This window comes from Vicia villosa, unplaced genomic scaffold, assembly GCF_029867415.1.
Source record: "Vicia villosa cultivar HV-30 ecotype Madison, WI unplaced genomic scaffold, Vvil1.0 ctg.001045F_1_1, whole genome shotgun sequence".
NCBI classification, from domain to species: Eukaryota; Viridiplantae; Streptophyta; class Magnoliopsida; order Fabales; family Fabaceae; genus Vicia; species Vicia villosa.
Window position 1 is genome coordinate 40,451 of NW_026705455.1, and position 13,336 is coordinate 53,786.

At 33.8% G+C, this 13,336-nt stretch overlaps 1 protein-coding gene across 2 annotated transcripts; it reads left to right on the plus strand.

Moving 5' to 3' along the window:
- Window positions 1-10,107: 10,107 nt before the first annotated feature.
- Window positions 10,108-12,777, plus strand: LOC131632869 (zinc finger protein JACKDAW-like). 2 transcript variants are annotated; one of them, XM_058903587.1, is made up of 4 exons: window positions 10,108-10,368; window positions 10,486-10,831; window positions 10,999-11,398; window positions 11,635-12,777. In XM_058903587.1, exons 2-4 carry the CDS (start codon window positions 10,693-10,695, stop codon window positions 12,602-12,604), a joined length of 1,509 nt encoding a protein of 502 aa, XP_058759570.1. In that variant the 5' UTR covers window positions 10,108-10,368; window positions 10,486-10,692; the 3' UTR covers window positions 12,605-12,777. The 2 variants fall into 2 exon arrangements, with proteins under 2 accessions (XP_058759570.1, XP_058759569.1); XM_058903586.1 differs by having other exon boundaries at window positions 10,108-10,831.
- Window positions 12,778-13,336: the final 559 nt, after the last annotated feature.

Consider the following 13,336-nt stretch of genomic DNA (forward strand, 5'->3'; position numbering starts at 1 on the left):
ACAAGAACAACTAGGCGTCGCTAATATGCACTCGTACATCCGGTAATATTCACTCATCCGATATATTATTTAATTAGTGGAACAATTTATTTACACATTATGTTTATTATGTTTTTCACTCATCCGCTAATATGTTTATAATGTTTTTATTTAAGGTTGTTACATGACAGAGTGTTGCGCGGGACTGCATTGTCAAACAGATTCCGTTTCGTGTCTTCCGCCCATTGCAGCGGAATGACAATTGCTTCGGAACCGGAATCAGTTAGACAGCGCTTAGTCGATAGATTCATGTCATCCGGCAATACAGAAAGTCTGATTCTTTGGGCGTATAATATCCGACCAGTAGGGTTAGTTTCTCATTCTTGGTTCATTTAATCTTTGTTTCTTTTGCGTAGCAAAATTTTTATATAACCTATTGTTTTAATTTATAGAGCACACTGGTTGTTGCTTGCTATCAACCCGATAAGAGAAGTTGTATATTTTCTGAATTCGGTAGATGGTGAGTGGAGCAATTATCCGACTATGAAGGAAATTATTGATTTGTAAGTGGGATCGTTCTAAATATTCTTGTATATTTATATATTTAATTATTTGTGAGATTGATCTAAATATATGCTTTTATATTTTTGTTAGATCAATACAAGTGTTCCGAAGTCAACGAGACGCACAGGTATCCCGGACTAAATCAAACAACATTACTTGGATCAAAGTGCAGGTACATTATTTTTCACAATTTTGCTTATAATATTTATGCTACTTGATAAAACAAGACAACTATAATTTCTTATTTGTTTTTCTATGTAGTGTCCGATACAGCGGAACAGTTCTGACTGCGGATACTTTGTTTTGAGGTTTATGAAAGAAATCCTTCAAATGAATCAATTAGAGATTCCAATCACGGTATGGATTTATAACTTAATTAGATAACTTCTTATAATTTATTACATTTAACTAAATCATTCATATTATGTTTTTATTCTGTAGTACTTTGACGAATTTCGTGCTGCTTCTTACGCGAAACTTAAGTTGGAAGAAATCAAAGAGGAATTGTGTCAATTTTATATTCATCAGCTATTCATGTAGTAGGATTTGTGTCGATTTGAAGAGAATATTATAGTACTCCAGGATATATGGTTACTAACTTTGTTCATATTGTTGCCAATTAATATTTGAAGTATAATATTGTTGATGTTAGAGATTTAGTTTGATTGACATAATGATGTATATATATAATTTTGGATATTATAATGGTATTATATTAGTATATATATAGTCCTACCTATGGTTGAAAATATATCGTCAAAAATATATTACAGGTCGAAAATATTACAGGTTGAAAATATATTACAGGTCGAAAATATTACAGGTCGATCTGGGAGGCTGAAATTATAGGCTGCACTTTAAAATATCTCATTTAGCAACGACAGCGCTTTTAAAAAGCGCTCTTAAAGGTCCACATACGAAAGCGCTTTGTTACAAAAAGCGCTGCCAAAGATTAAATAAAAGAAAAAAAAAACGCAACCTACCAAAGCGCTTTTGGAAAAACGCTCTAGTAGGGGGGGCTACCAGAGCGCTTTTTCCAGCAAAAGCGCTCTTATAGGGGGTCTACCAGAGCGCTTTTTCCAGAAAAAGCGCTCTTATAGGGGGGGTCTACCAGAGCGCTTTCTGTAAAAAGCGCTCTTATAGGGGGGTCTACCAGAGCGCTTTTTCTGGAAAAAGCGCTCTTATAGGGGGATCTACCAGAGCGCTTTTAAAAGCGCTTTCGTAGCCTACGCCAGCGCTGGCTTTGGCAGCGCTTTAAAGCGCTGTTAAAGGCCAAAAAAAGCGCTTTTAAAGCCCACGCGTGTTGTAGTGCATCCTACAATCAGAAGCAATATGACCTGCCTTACCACACTTGAAGCATTTCTTTTCTCCACTCTTGCACTCATTCCTTCTATGCCCAGTCTCACCACAGTTGTAGCACCTAACGGGAGCACCAGAATCTCCCCCACTAGGCCTCTTCCAATCCCCAGCTTTAGGATTTCCTCTACCATATGGCTTACCTCTATCCATAGGCTTCTTACCTTTCTTGTCAACCAACTCGCGATAGTGAGACGACTTCAGCTTAAGGTTATCCTCTTTGAAGATCCTACTACAGTCCACCAAATCGACAAATCGTCGAATTATCTGGTACCTGATTCCTTGCTTGATCTCATAACGAAGACCATTCTCAAACTTGATGCCCTTTGAGAATTCACTAGCCTCGTCATTGTTGTAGTGAACGTAGTACTTCTCCAACTCAACAAATTTCGAAGCATACTCTGGTACCGTCATATTACCCTGAGTTAGCTCCAAAAATTCAATCTCTTTCCTGTCTCGAACGTCCTCAGGAAAATACCTCCTCAGAAACTCTCTTTTGAACACAGCCCAAGAAATAGCTACACCATCAGCCTCCAGTTCAGCCCTGGTAGCCATCCACCAGTCATCAGCCTCTTCGGACAACATATGCTTAGGAGGAGCCACGATGAGGTATGTTCCACGTGCCTTGGACGTGAAGAAAGTGAAATTCATTTATTCTTCTATTGTTCGATTGCTAAACAAATATAGAGGAAATATATGGTGTGTATCGGTATACCCGTGATGTATGCTTCAGGTTCCTTTGTTAATTGCATCAAGCAATCTTTCACAACACTCAAAGGCTTGATCAACAGAAAGGTTCAAGTGCACTTTTGGCTTGTTGTTTGTTTGTGAATCGATAGAAATGCAATCTTGTTTAAAGGGGACTAGAAGAGTGGAGGAAGTATTAATTTTGATTAAATAAGTATTTTGAGACTAGAATGTAGATAGGCATAAAGGTCAAGTGAGTTTTACTTGGACAAATTGGTTGTCAAACCCAAAGCATGTGTATGGGTTAATTGGTTGAGATAAGTTGTTCCTTGTATTGAAGGGCTAGGTACCCCTGTACTCCTTAAATACACAATTTTTTTACTTGCTTATAAAAAAATCATGTATTAAAGACGTCTAATGGAATTGATTTTATCTCGGTTGATAAGTTGCCGATGTAAAATCTCATTAGAAATTTATCTAATTTATTATTTGTTGTAGCAAAAGTTGGTCGATATTTTTAAATCAATTTAAAAAAACTTAAATATAATGGAAATAATATGACATTAAATAATTAAATGGCAATGTAACGGTAGAAAACTCAATGTTCATATAGTAACGGTAGAAAACTCAATGTTCATATAATAAAAAAACGAGTATGCATATAGAATGATTAAGCAGATGTAATACATTATACTCCAAGATATATCTAGACAATTTCCATCCCAAAAAGTTGAATGTGTAATAAATATTAAGTGCACATTACATCTAAAAATAGGATACCTCAATTTGAATATAGATTATAGATCAAATTAGAATTTTATCCCTACAAAAGAAAAAGAAGGTTAGATGTTTGCCTTGTGCTTTTGTGATATGATATTGGTTATCAAGTCATTAATTATAGGAGGGAGATTGTTAGGTAGGGTAATGTGTCTTTGTCACTCAAGTAATCCCCAAACCTACTGTGTTTAGTTAGGGATATTCCTTTTATGTTATACATTTTTTTTCTTTTGAGTTTTAAATTTTTCTATAATTGTGGAATTACTTTATTTCAATAGTGAGTGAAACAGTTAAGCTCTTCAATAATTGACCTATTTTTTTCATTCTTTTTTAATAAATTAATTAGTCTATTCACATGTGCAATTTCTTCTGTAGGGTCATTGTACACTATGATATATATTTCATTATATTATTGTTGTTCAGAGCAAAACATGGTTGAAAGATACAACTCTATGGTTTTTCAAATAAAAAAAAATAAAGAAAATATTAGTTTTTGCTTTCAATTTCTTAGAAATTTAAATTTTTTGAAACTTACATTTTTTGACATTGATCAAAACACTTATTTTATATATGTTACTAAATTTCGCATTCATATAAGGGTGTATTGTTAACAAACTAAGCAGGGACAGCCCAGCAAAGTTAAGCTTTATGAAGTAACATCATCATCGTGATGACGAAACAATATAGACAACACTATTATCAGACAGTGATTCTTGCCATTCTAACGTAAGATTAAATGTCTATCTAGAATGTTTTATTTCTTTAACCTATACTACATATTACTTTGTGGTAAAAAAAGACAAAATAATTCCAATTTTAATCCAGGAAAATTTATGATTTTTTAAATCTCTTTTTTAAAATCTTAAACAAGTAATAAGAATAAATATTTTGTCTATTAAAAAGTATGTGTATAGTATAATTAGCTCTGCTCATAGGATTAATATATAGTTTTTATACACAAAATATCTTGGAGATAATAGTTTGTATTACAGAATGACAATTCATGATAGATGCTCGTTTCATACACGGATCCGCATTTTCTACCGTCAAGAAACCATACAAAATTGTAATCTCAAACATATATGTGATGGGTTCTATTTTGAGCAATGTTTTAATAATCGGATTGATGATCAAATTAGTGAGAGTATTGCGTCACTAATTTATTAGTCGATTATTGAGTTATTGGTTGGACCGTATAATTAAATCGAATAATTCGGTTAAATAAATTAATCTCTATAATAAAATTATATATTTATTAAACCAGTCAAACCTGATGACTCGATAAAAAAAATTACAACATACAAAATTTTAAAATATCATAATTTCACAAATTGATTCTTTAAATTCAAATTTTAAACATTATACAACAAAATAATAAAAAATACAAATCTAAATAAATTTTGAACAAAATCTAATTGCAACATAAACTAAATAACAAAATAAATAAGTATAGTGTCTAATAAATTTAATTTTAATTAAAAAAATTGTTCTAAATAAGTTTTAAATAAAATATACTTATATTTTAATTTTATTATTTTAATAAAATATATCAAAACAACATCATTTTTTTAGGAAAAAAAGAAAGCATTTAATTTGATAGTTTCCAAAACTATCAATTTTGGCTTGTTATAAACGGTTTCCACTAATTCAATAGTTTATTCGATCCAACAATCAGACAAAATTGATAACTCATCTAATTTTTGATTCAATCGATCTGATTAGCCAGTTCAATTTGGTTTTTAAAATACAATAGCCAAAATTAATTTTATAGTAGATTTCAGTTTGATATAGTAAATGTTATAAAAGGAATGTATTGGAGAAAAGCCTAGGTCGAAAAGACAAACAAAATAGCAGAACAAACATAAAAAAATGAACAGAAAAATAAGTTAGCCAACCAACAAACAATCCAATTTATCTTGTAGCTTCGTGCACATCAAACCTCTGGAGAAAACAATTTGGAGGAAAGTCGACATGACCACTTGCACAAAACCAAAAAAGGGAAGTTGACCATCCAACTCACCCCTAAATGCACACCCACTCGAGCAGGTCTTTTTCTCGGTCTAACAGAGAAATGACAAAAATCCAAAGAATGGACATGTACCTCCTTCCACGCGAGTCTTCCAATCATAGACATCAACTGATTAACCTTCAAGCTTTTAGGGCAAAAAAAAACTTTCCTTTACATTTTTCAAATAGTCCAGACCACAGAATTCCAAATCAAGACTAGGTCTAAGGACGCATGTTTTCCTTGTCGACCTAAACCCTTAAGCAATTAAAAATCGCATAAAATCAATTGTGACAAAGCCTTAGGCCGCCTCACCCACCTAAAAAATTTATATCAATTAGATGAAGCAACCATACACAAGACAAAAAATGATCAACCAACTCCACATGCCCTACAAAAACTACCCACTATGCATTACTAGAACAAACACAATATGACGCCTCAAGAGATTTTACTTAGTCGACAACCTATTTTGAAGCAACTTCCATGAGAACACTAAAACTTTATAAGTCGCTCAACTTTTCCAAATCCTAATAAGCCCTCAAACCACCCTCTTAGACATACTGATCGGTCACGATTCTCACTATATTTTTGTCACTTTCCTGATGATAATCCAGGTATTCTGCACTGCTTAATGTCATAGTATAGTCTGTTTAAGTATTTATGAGTGCGTTTGCATTTTTTATCCTTTAATTAGTTTTCGAGTTTTTTTCCCATTTTATGCTTTGGTTTGTTTGTTTTATGATGCCTCAGATCCAGGAGATGGTTCACTGTATACATTGCAAGAAGTGTCGGAAGTAAGGAGCTAGAAGAAAGAAGAAGGATGAGAATCAGTGGTGCAACACGGGCGCCCGTGTTGGGCTACACGACCCGTGTTGCTGGGCAGGCAAGGAAGCAAATAAAAGATGGAAAACAGTGGAGCAACACGGGCACCCGTGTTACCCAACACGACCCGTGTTGCTGCTACTGAGTGCTGAAAAATGATTTAAGAGAACCAGAGGATCAACACGGGTACCCGTGTTGCCTAACACGGCCCGTGTTGCCTAACACGGCCCGTGTTGGCTTGTTACGCTGATTTACATGTTTTTGTGATTTTTACTCAAAAAGTAATCCAGAAGGGCATTTTGGTACTTTCCGACTTAAAAAGAAGGGTTTGCAATATATAATGAAGGATTGAGAAGAAAGGAGGCATCTTTTACACAAGGAAGAAATTGACACTGATTGAGAGGAAGTAACGGATGAGATTGTTGAAGAACGGAGATCATTCATGAGAAAGAGCAATTGAAGATCAAAAATTCCTCGATTATCTGTAATGTTTAACTTTTATATCTTTGAATTTCTTTTGAACAATATGAGTAGCTAAACCCCCCAATGCTAGGGGGGTGTCCCTGATTTGGTTTGTAATGACTTTGATATTTTGATTTGATCAATTCCATGTTCATGTTATTCAATTCAATTGTATACTGTTTTTAATGCTTTCTTTATCGGACCAATAAAGATTGTTATGTGATTAATAATTTGCCGGACCGCAATTGTTAAGGTTTGTATCCAATTGGACCATAATAGATATCACCTAGGACAAGGGATACCCTATGGCCACTAAGAAACTCTTGATAGTAAAAAGCTTGGTTTTATCTTATTTCTCTGAGGACTTAGGTTTTATGGATGAAAAACCAAAGGTTTTCCCAATAAGGATTTATGGGAAAACAATCTAAAGAATTAGTAATTGAATATAATGAACTTGTTGAAGAGATCTCAAATAAGGATTCAGGGTTGTTACATAGCAAATCATACACCTTGCCTTGGCATGTGCTCATATTAGTGAAAAAGCATCAATTTACTTTCTGCTATTTTTATTTTACTCTTAAAAATTATAATTCAATCAAAAACCCCTGATGTCCTTTTATTTAATTGAATAATTATAATAACTTATTTTCCAACGCAGTTCTCGAGATCGATACTTGGATTTTACCCTTTTATTACTACATCGTAAAAATAGTACACTTGCTATTTTTCTGATCACATACCTTCCCTAAAATCAACCAAAGCCAATAGATTATCATAAGAAAATCTCATTGAAAAACCCCTAATCAGATCTAATTTCCAAACCTAAGCATCTTCCTAGCCAAGCCTGATCACTCTTGAAATGATATTAAGTAAAGCCTCAAAAAGCTCCTCGTCCCAAACTAGGAAAACTTGCCTCCACATAAATCTCCAAACCTAAACATCCTCTTCCAAAGCACCCAAAGATCCCAACACTTGAGACTTTTGCTCCAAGATTAGAAATAATCTCTCAGAAGAGATGTACAGAGGGGTTACCTAACCCAAACGTCAAGCCAAAACCTGGTCTTCTAACTGTCACAAGCCACCTTAACACAAGAAGAAGTAAACTATCCAGTTTCTTGATATGGGGAGACCTAAGGATAGGAACATCTCTCTACCAATGAGAACCTACCTAAGGCATCACTCCCTATCACCACCAGGTTCTAAAACCCTGAAAAATCATACCTCACCAATCTAATATATCTCCTTAACAAAGTAAAATCTATTAGAGTCCTCCACCTCCACTTACTTAGCAAGCAGAGATTAACAAGTCTATGACCATTGACCAATAAATCACCTTCTGTTTTGATCTTACGCACATCCTCCCACTAAACCCAAGCAACCTTTACTCCTTCTTTGGAGCTCCCATAGAGAAAACGCATTTGAATACAAACAAACTTCTTCCAAACCGAGATTGACATCTTCATGAAAGATAAAAAGAACATTGAGATAAAATTTAGCATTGAGTTTAGCGAGACCATCTTGCCTCCAAAACCCGCAAATTTATTCCTCTAAGAAGCTAATCTCTTAGAAACTAGCTTCACAAGAGGATCCCAAGTACGTTCCTTCTTGTGATTTGCACCTATCAAATGTCCTAAATACTTGAAAGGGAGGGTACCCACCTTATAGTGTAACTACTCCTTGATCCTTTCTAGAAAATGCCTACTCACATTAACTCCAAACAAACAACTCTTAACAAAGTTCACTTTAAAGCTCGAGACAAGCTCAAAGGTTATGAAAATCACCTTAATGTTAAAAAATTCTTAATCGACGGGATCCCCTCACTATTTTAATTAATTTCAATTGATCAAATTGTTAATTTAATTTACAATCATATGAATTAACCATATTTTACAACTTAAACTAAATTAATTATTTTTTAATTGAATTAACTACACTTCTGTAAATAATTAGTACCCCTCTAGTCTTATTTATAAAAAAAGTAAATTAAGTGTATGAAAAGTGAATGTAAATTTACTAAAATTGTATAAAATTTTAGAGATAGATTAACCACGAGACAATATATTACCAGTCAAATGAAGAAATTTTACTTTTTTATTTTAAATAAAAATAGACTAACACACATAATGTACTGCTACTAGTATCTATGGCTTGTGACTTCTCATGAACTTGTACCTGTAAAACCACTGCAACCTAAAGCACAAGTATTGATCACTCGTTCTTTTTAAGAGAAGGACGGTGCATATCAACGGTCCCCACCCTCCAATATTTCGGGTCCCACACCTGACACACTCAGAGGTATCACGGACGGTCCTATCACTTTGCATAGGGAACCCCTCCAGCAATGGACCCCACATCTCATCTCATATACAATCCCATCACATCACTGTCCGTTTTCTCTCTCAACTCTCATCTCACCTTTCATTTAATCTATCCTTTGCTAAAAAAAGCACTTTTTTTCTTCACCCTAATTATGGCTTAATCATTCTTCTCCTGATCAAAGAATCTAATAAAGGTAAATCACTTTTTCTGTTACTCTTCTTTTTGTTATTTTTCTCTTTTTTTAACCCTCATTTCCAATCACTCTGCATGCCACTACTTCAACTATATATATATATATATATATATATATATATATATATATATATATATATAAAAGTTAAAAAGGAATCTATTTTCACTATATCTAATAGTCTACTACTAGTAATAGTACTATATATTGTTCTCGAGATTTTAGTAAGGAGTATTAAATTGAATTTTTTACTCTAATACTCAAATTTTTAACTTCAAATTTCAAAATAATATTTTTTTTCATAATTGAGGCTTGCTTTATAATAATTTGTACACCATATTAAGTGTCAATTGTTTTAGTTGATCATTTTTTTAAGTTGGGTAGTTTGATATACACAAGAGAAAAAGTTAGGTTATTATGAAATTTAAGTTGGAAAATCTAGATATTAAGGCTTGGGTTTCAAAAAAGGATCTGCAACCACAAAAACGGCTTCAACAAAATAGTTTTGATAAGTGTCAATATTGATAATATTATCATTATTTTTATACGAAAAAATAAATTATGGTTAATTCACACTGCGACGATCATAGTCACACACTGTATTGATCGAAATCACGAAATCGGCAATGCAACCACGACAGGACCGTGACTTTTTTTTAAAACCTTGATTGAGGTGAAAAACTTGTATTATATTTTATTTATATTTTTTGAAAAGGTGCAGTAGTACTGTAGCCTTTTGAAGAAGAAAAAATAAACCAGCTTTTTAAGTGAATTAATAATTGGAGTTTGTGCTGAAATAATATTGTTATTATTCTACAAAGACATAACACATTCAAATATCAAGCAAAACAAAAAGGAAAAACAAAGGCACAAACACAAGACACACTATTCCACAACATTGTGCGTGTGACTTGTGTCTGTTTTTGTATGTCGTGTATGACTAAGAGAGAGAGATGGAGAGAGAGAATGTGAGAAATGAGTTTGTGGTGGTCCATCTAAATATATGGCTCACTTTCTTTGAAGATAGAAGAAAATAATAGTAAGATGAGAAAGAGACTACTCTAAATAACAATACAACAAGAGAGAGAGCCAAGAGAGAGAGAGTGTGTGAGAGAGAGAGAGAGAATAGTAGTGTTATATAGATATATAGCTATGCTTTTGGTTTTATCTTCATAGAAATGAAAACCATCAAACAAACAAGAAAGTAGGTATCACACAAGTTGGAAGTTGTTTAGATTACTATATAGTTTTCTTTTTCAAGCTTTAAATATTTTTGGTTTCATTCAAGTTTCGTTTATGGCTTTTTCTTGTCTTTTGGCAGAACGATACACTCTCTTTAAAGAATTTGAGTACCATCCAAAAGAATTTATGTTCACTTTCTTGGCTTTTGCTACTCCTAAACCATTGTTTTCTTCCTTGTACTGACTGAAACTACTAAAAACCTTTCAAACTTTGTGCTTTTGCTCTTCCTTGCTACCTTCCACCTCAACCCATTACTATATATCTTCTTTTCACTTTTTTTCCCAATATGCAAATGATTCCTAATGACCCTTTTTCACTTTCCACTTCACTTCCTGCCTTTACTCAAGAACAAAACACAAACCCTAACCCTAAACCTAATACTCCTCCTGTCCCCAAGAAGAAGCGAAATCTTCCCGGAACACCAGGTATGTATATAGTTTCTACTATCTGCATGTTTGGATCCTCTTCAGCAACGTTGCATAGTACTTTACTGTACTATACTATGCAACAACCGCAGAGGATCCAAGTGCTTATAGGTATTTTATCTTTTATACTTTTCAAATTGGTTATTCAAATTATTTTCACTCAATAGATCCAGATGCCGAGGTTATTGCTCTTTCGCCGAAGACACTCATGGCAACAAACAGATTCATCTGTGAGATATGCAACAAAGGTTTTCAAAGAGATCAAAACCTTCAACTTCACAGAAGAGGTCACAACCTTCCATGGAAGCTTAGACAAAGATCAAACAAAGATGTTATCAAGAAGAAAGTTTACATCTGTCCAGAGAAGAGCTGTGTCCACCATGACCCTTCTAGAGCTCTTGGAGACCTCACTGGTATAAAAAAGCACTTCAGTAGAAAGCACGGTGAGAAGAAGTGGAAATGTGAAAAATGTTCCAAGAAATATGCAGTCCAATCTGATTGGAAAGCTCACACAAAAACATGTGGCACAAGAGAATACAAATGTGACTGTGGCACCCTCTTCTCAAGGTATAATAATAATAAATACACTCTCTTTTTATTCACCAATCTTTTGTTTCTGTGTTAAATCAATAAATGCTTCTTTAATTTATTCATATTCATATTCATATTTGTAACATGTACGAGGTTTTCCAATCATGTCTATATGCAGTGTTAGGTTTTGAATTTAATGCTTTCTTTAATGGATTATATAATATCCTCATGCATTTAAAACTTCAACAACATTTTTGTTGAACTATGAACAGAAAGGATAGTTTCATTACACATAGAGCTTTCTGTGATGCATTGGCAGAAGAGAGTGCGAGGATAACTTCTGTTACGACAACGAATCTGAATTTCAAGAATGAAGAAGGTGCTGGTTCAATGATGGGTTCGCATTCGCATTCGCACTCACAATCACATTTACAACATGGTTTATCTCATGGAAATGGAATGCTTCAAAATATAGGTGGAGGAATTCCGCATCCGCAATTCGGTTCACAAGGATATCATGTAGATTTCAATGGAATTGGAAGCAACATTATGGAGAACCAACAAAGGCCAAGTTTATCACTTTGGTTAAACCAAGGGAATCCACATAATCAGATTCCTGAAATGGGACAAAGTTCAGGACTTTTTGGTTCATCAGGTTTATCTGAGATTGTTCAAATGGGAAATGCTAATATGAATAATAATGCCTTGATTGGTTCTTCATCATCAATGTTGTCTAGTTATGGTGTACCTGCTTCAAATTCATCACCTGCAAACCTTTCATTGTCTTCACTTCCAATAGGGAAAAGAGGAGAAAGTTCAACGAGTTCAGTTTATAATTCAGATGGTCAAAATAAGCAATTATCAAAGGCTGGTTCTGCTACACCAATGTCAGCTACTGCTCTTCTGCAAAAAGCAGCTCAAATGGGTTCAACTAGAAGCACTTCTAATAATAATAACCTCAACAACAATGGTTCTATTTTTAGTGCTAGTTTTGGTGTAATGACATCACCTTCTTCTTCTAATAGTAGTTTTGATCAGTTTCTGATGCATGGACAAGAAAGTGAACAAGGGAAGATGAATATCTTGCATCATGGTGGTAATTCAAATTCTATGGAACAAGTTCAGCATAGTAATTTGACTAGAGATTTTCTTGGTGTGAGTGGAACAAGTGGTCCTCCTCAGTTTCTACCTCAAGAGCTTGCAAAATTTGCTTCTTCCATTCAATTCACAGGAAACCAGTGAAAATTTGAGGAGGGTTGTTTTGGGAAATTCATGGAAATTTTAGTGTAGTACTAGTAGTACTTCTTGTGAGGAGTGTGTGTGGGGACAGAGGGGCCCACACTGCATGTATTTGAAGAATAGTGAAAAACACTAGTCATGCATGTTGTCCTAAATAAATGGTTAATGTTGTTTTATTTTCTGTCTTAACCTTGTTATCGTTTTTACTTTGGCTTCATTTTTGTTGAAATTGATGCACATTTCTAGAACATTCTGGCAAAAATATATGACAATGTTTAGAGAAAACTAGAATAGTCTAAAGTTGCTACATGTTTCTAGATTCTGTCAATAATTCTTAGATTTAGTTATAGTCTAGAAAGTTCTATGTCAATGTAATGTAGAAAAGACCACAAAAGCCTAGATAGTTCTATTCTAGAAACATCCTCAAGCACCTATAAATAGACAAGCATATGTGTAATTGTATTCAAGCCTTTAAGCCTTTAAGGTCCAATATCAATAACATTGGAGGCTTCATTCTACTATTACTCTCCTCCTACAACAAATTGATTACTTATGTGTTACCATGTTCCGATACTACCTCACACACTATTTGCTACTATCTTTCAACTATCAACCAAATCTCTTTACACTATCCAACTACATTCTAAACTATCACTACTACCTCAAAAACTCAACAGTGGTATCAGAGCTACGTTCGATCATTCATAGGGCGTAGCAAACTATTTCTTCTTGTCT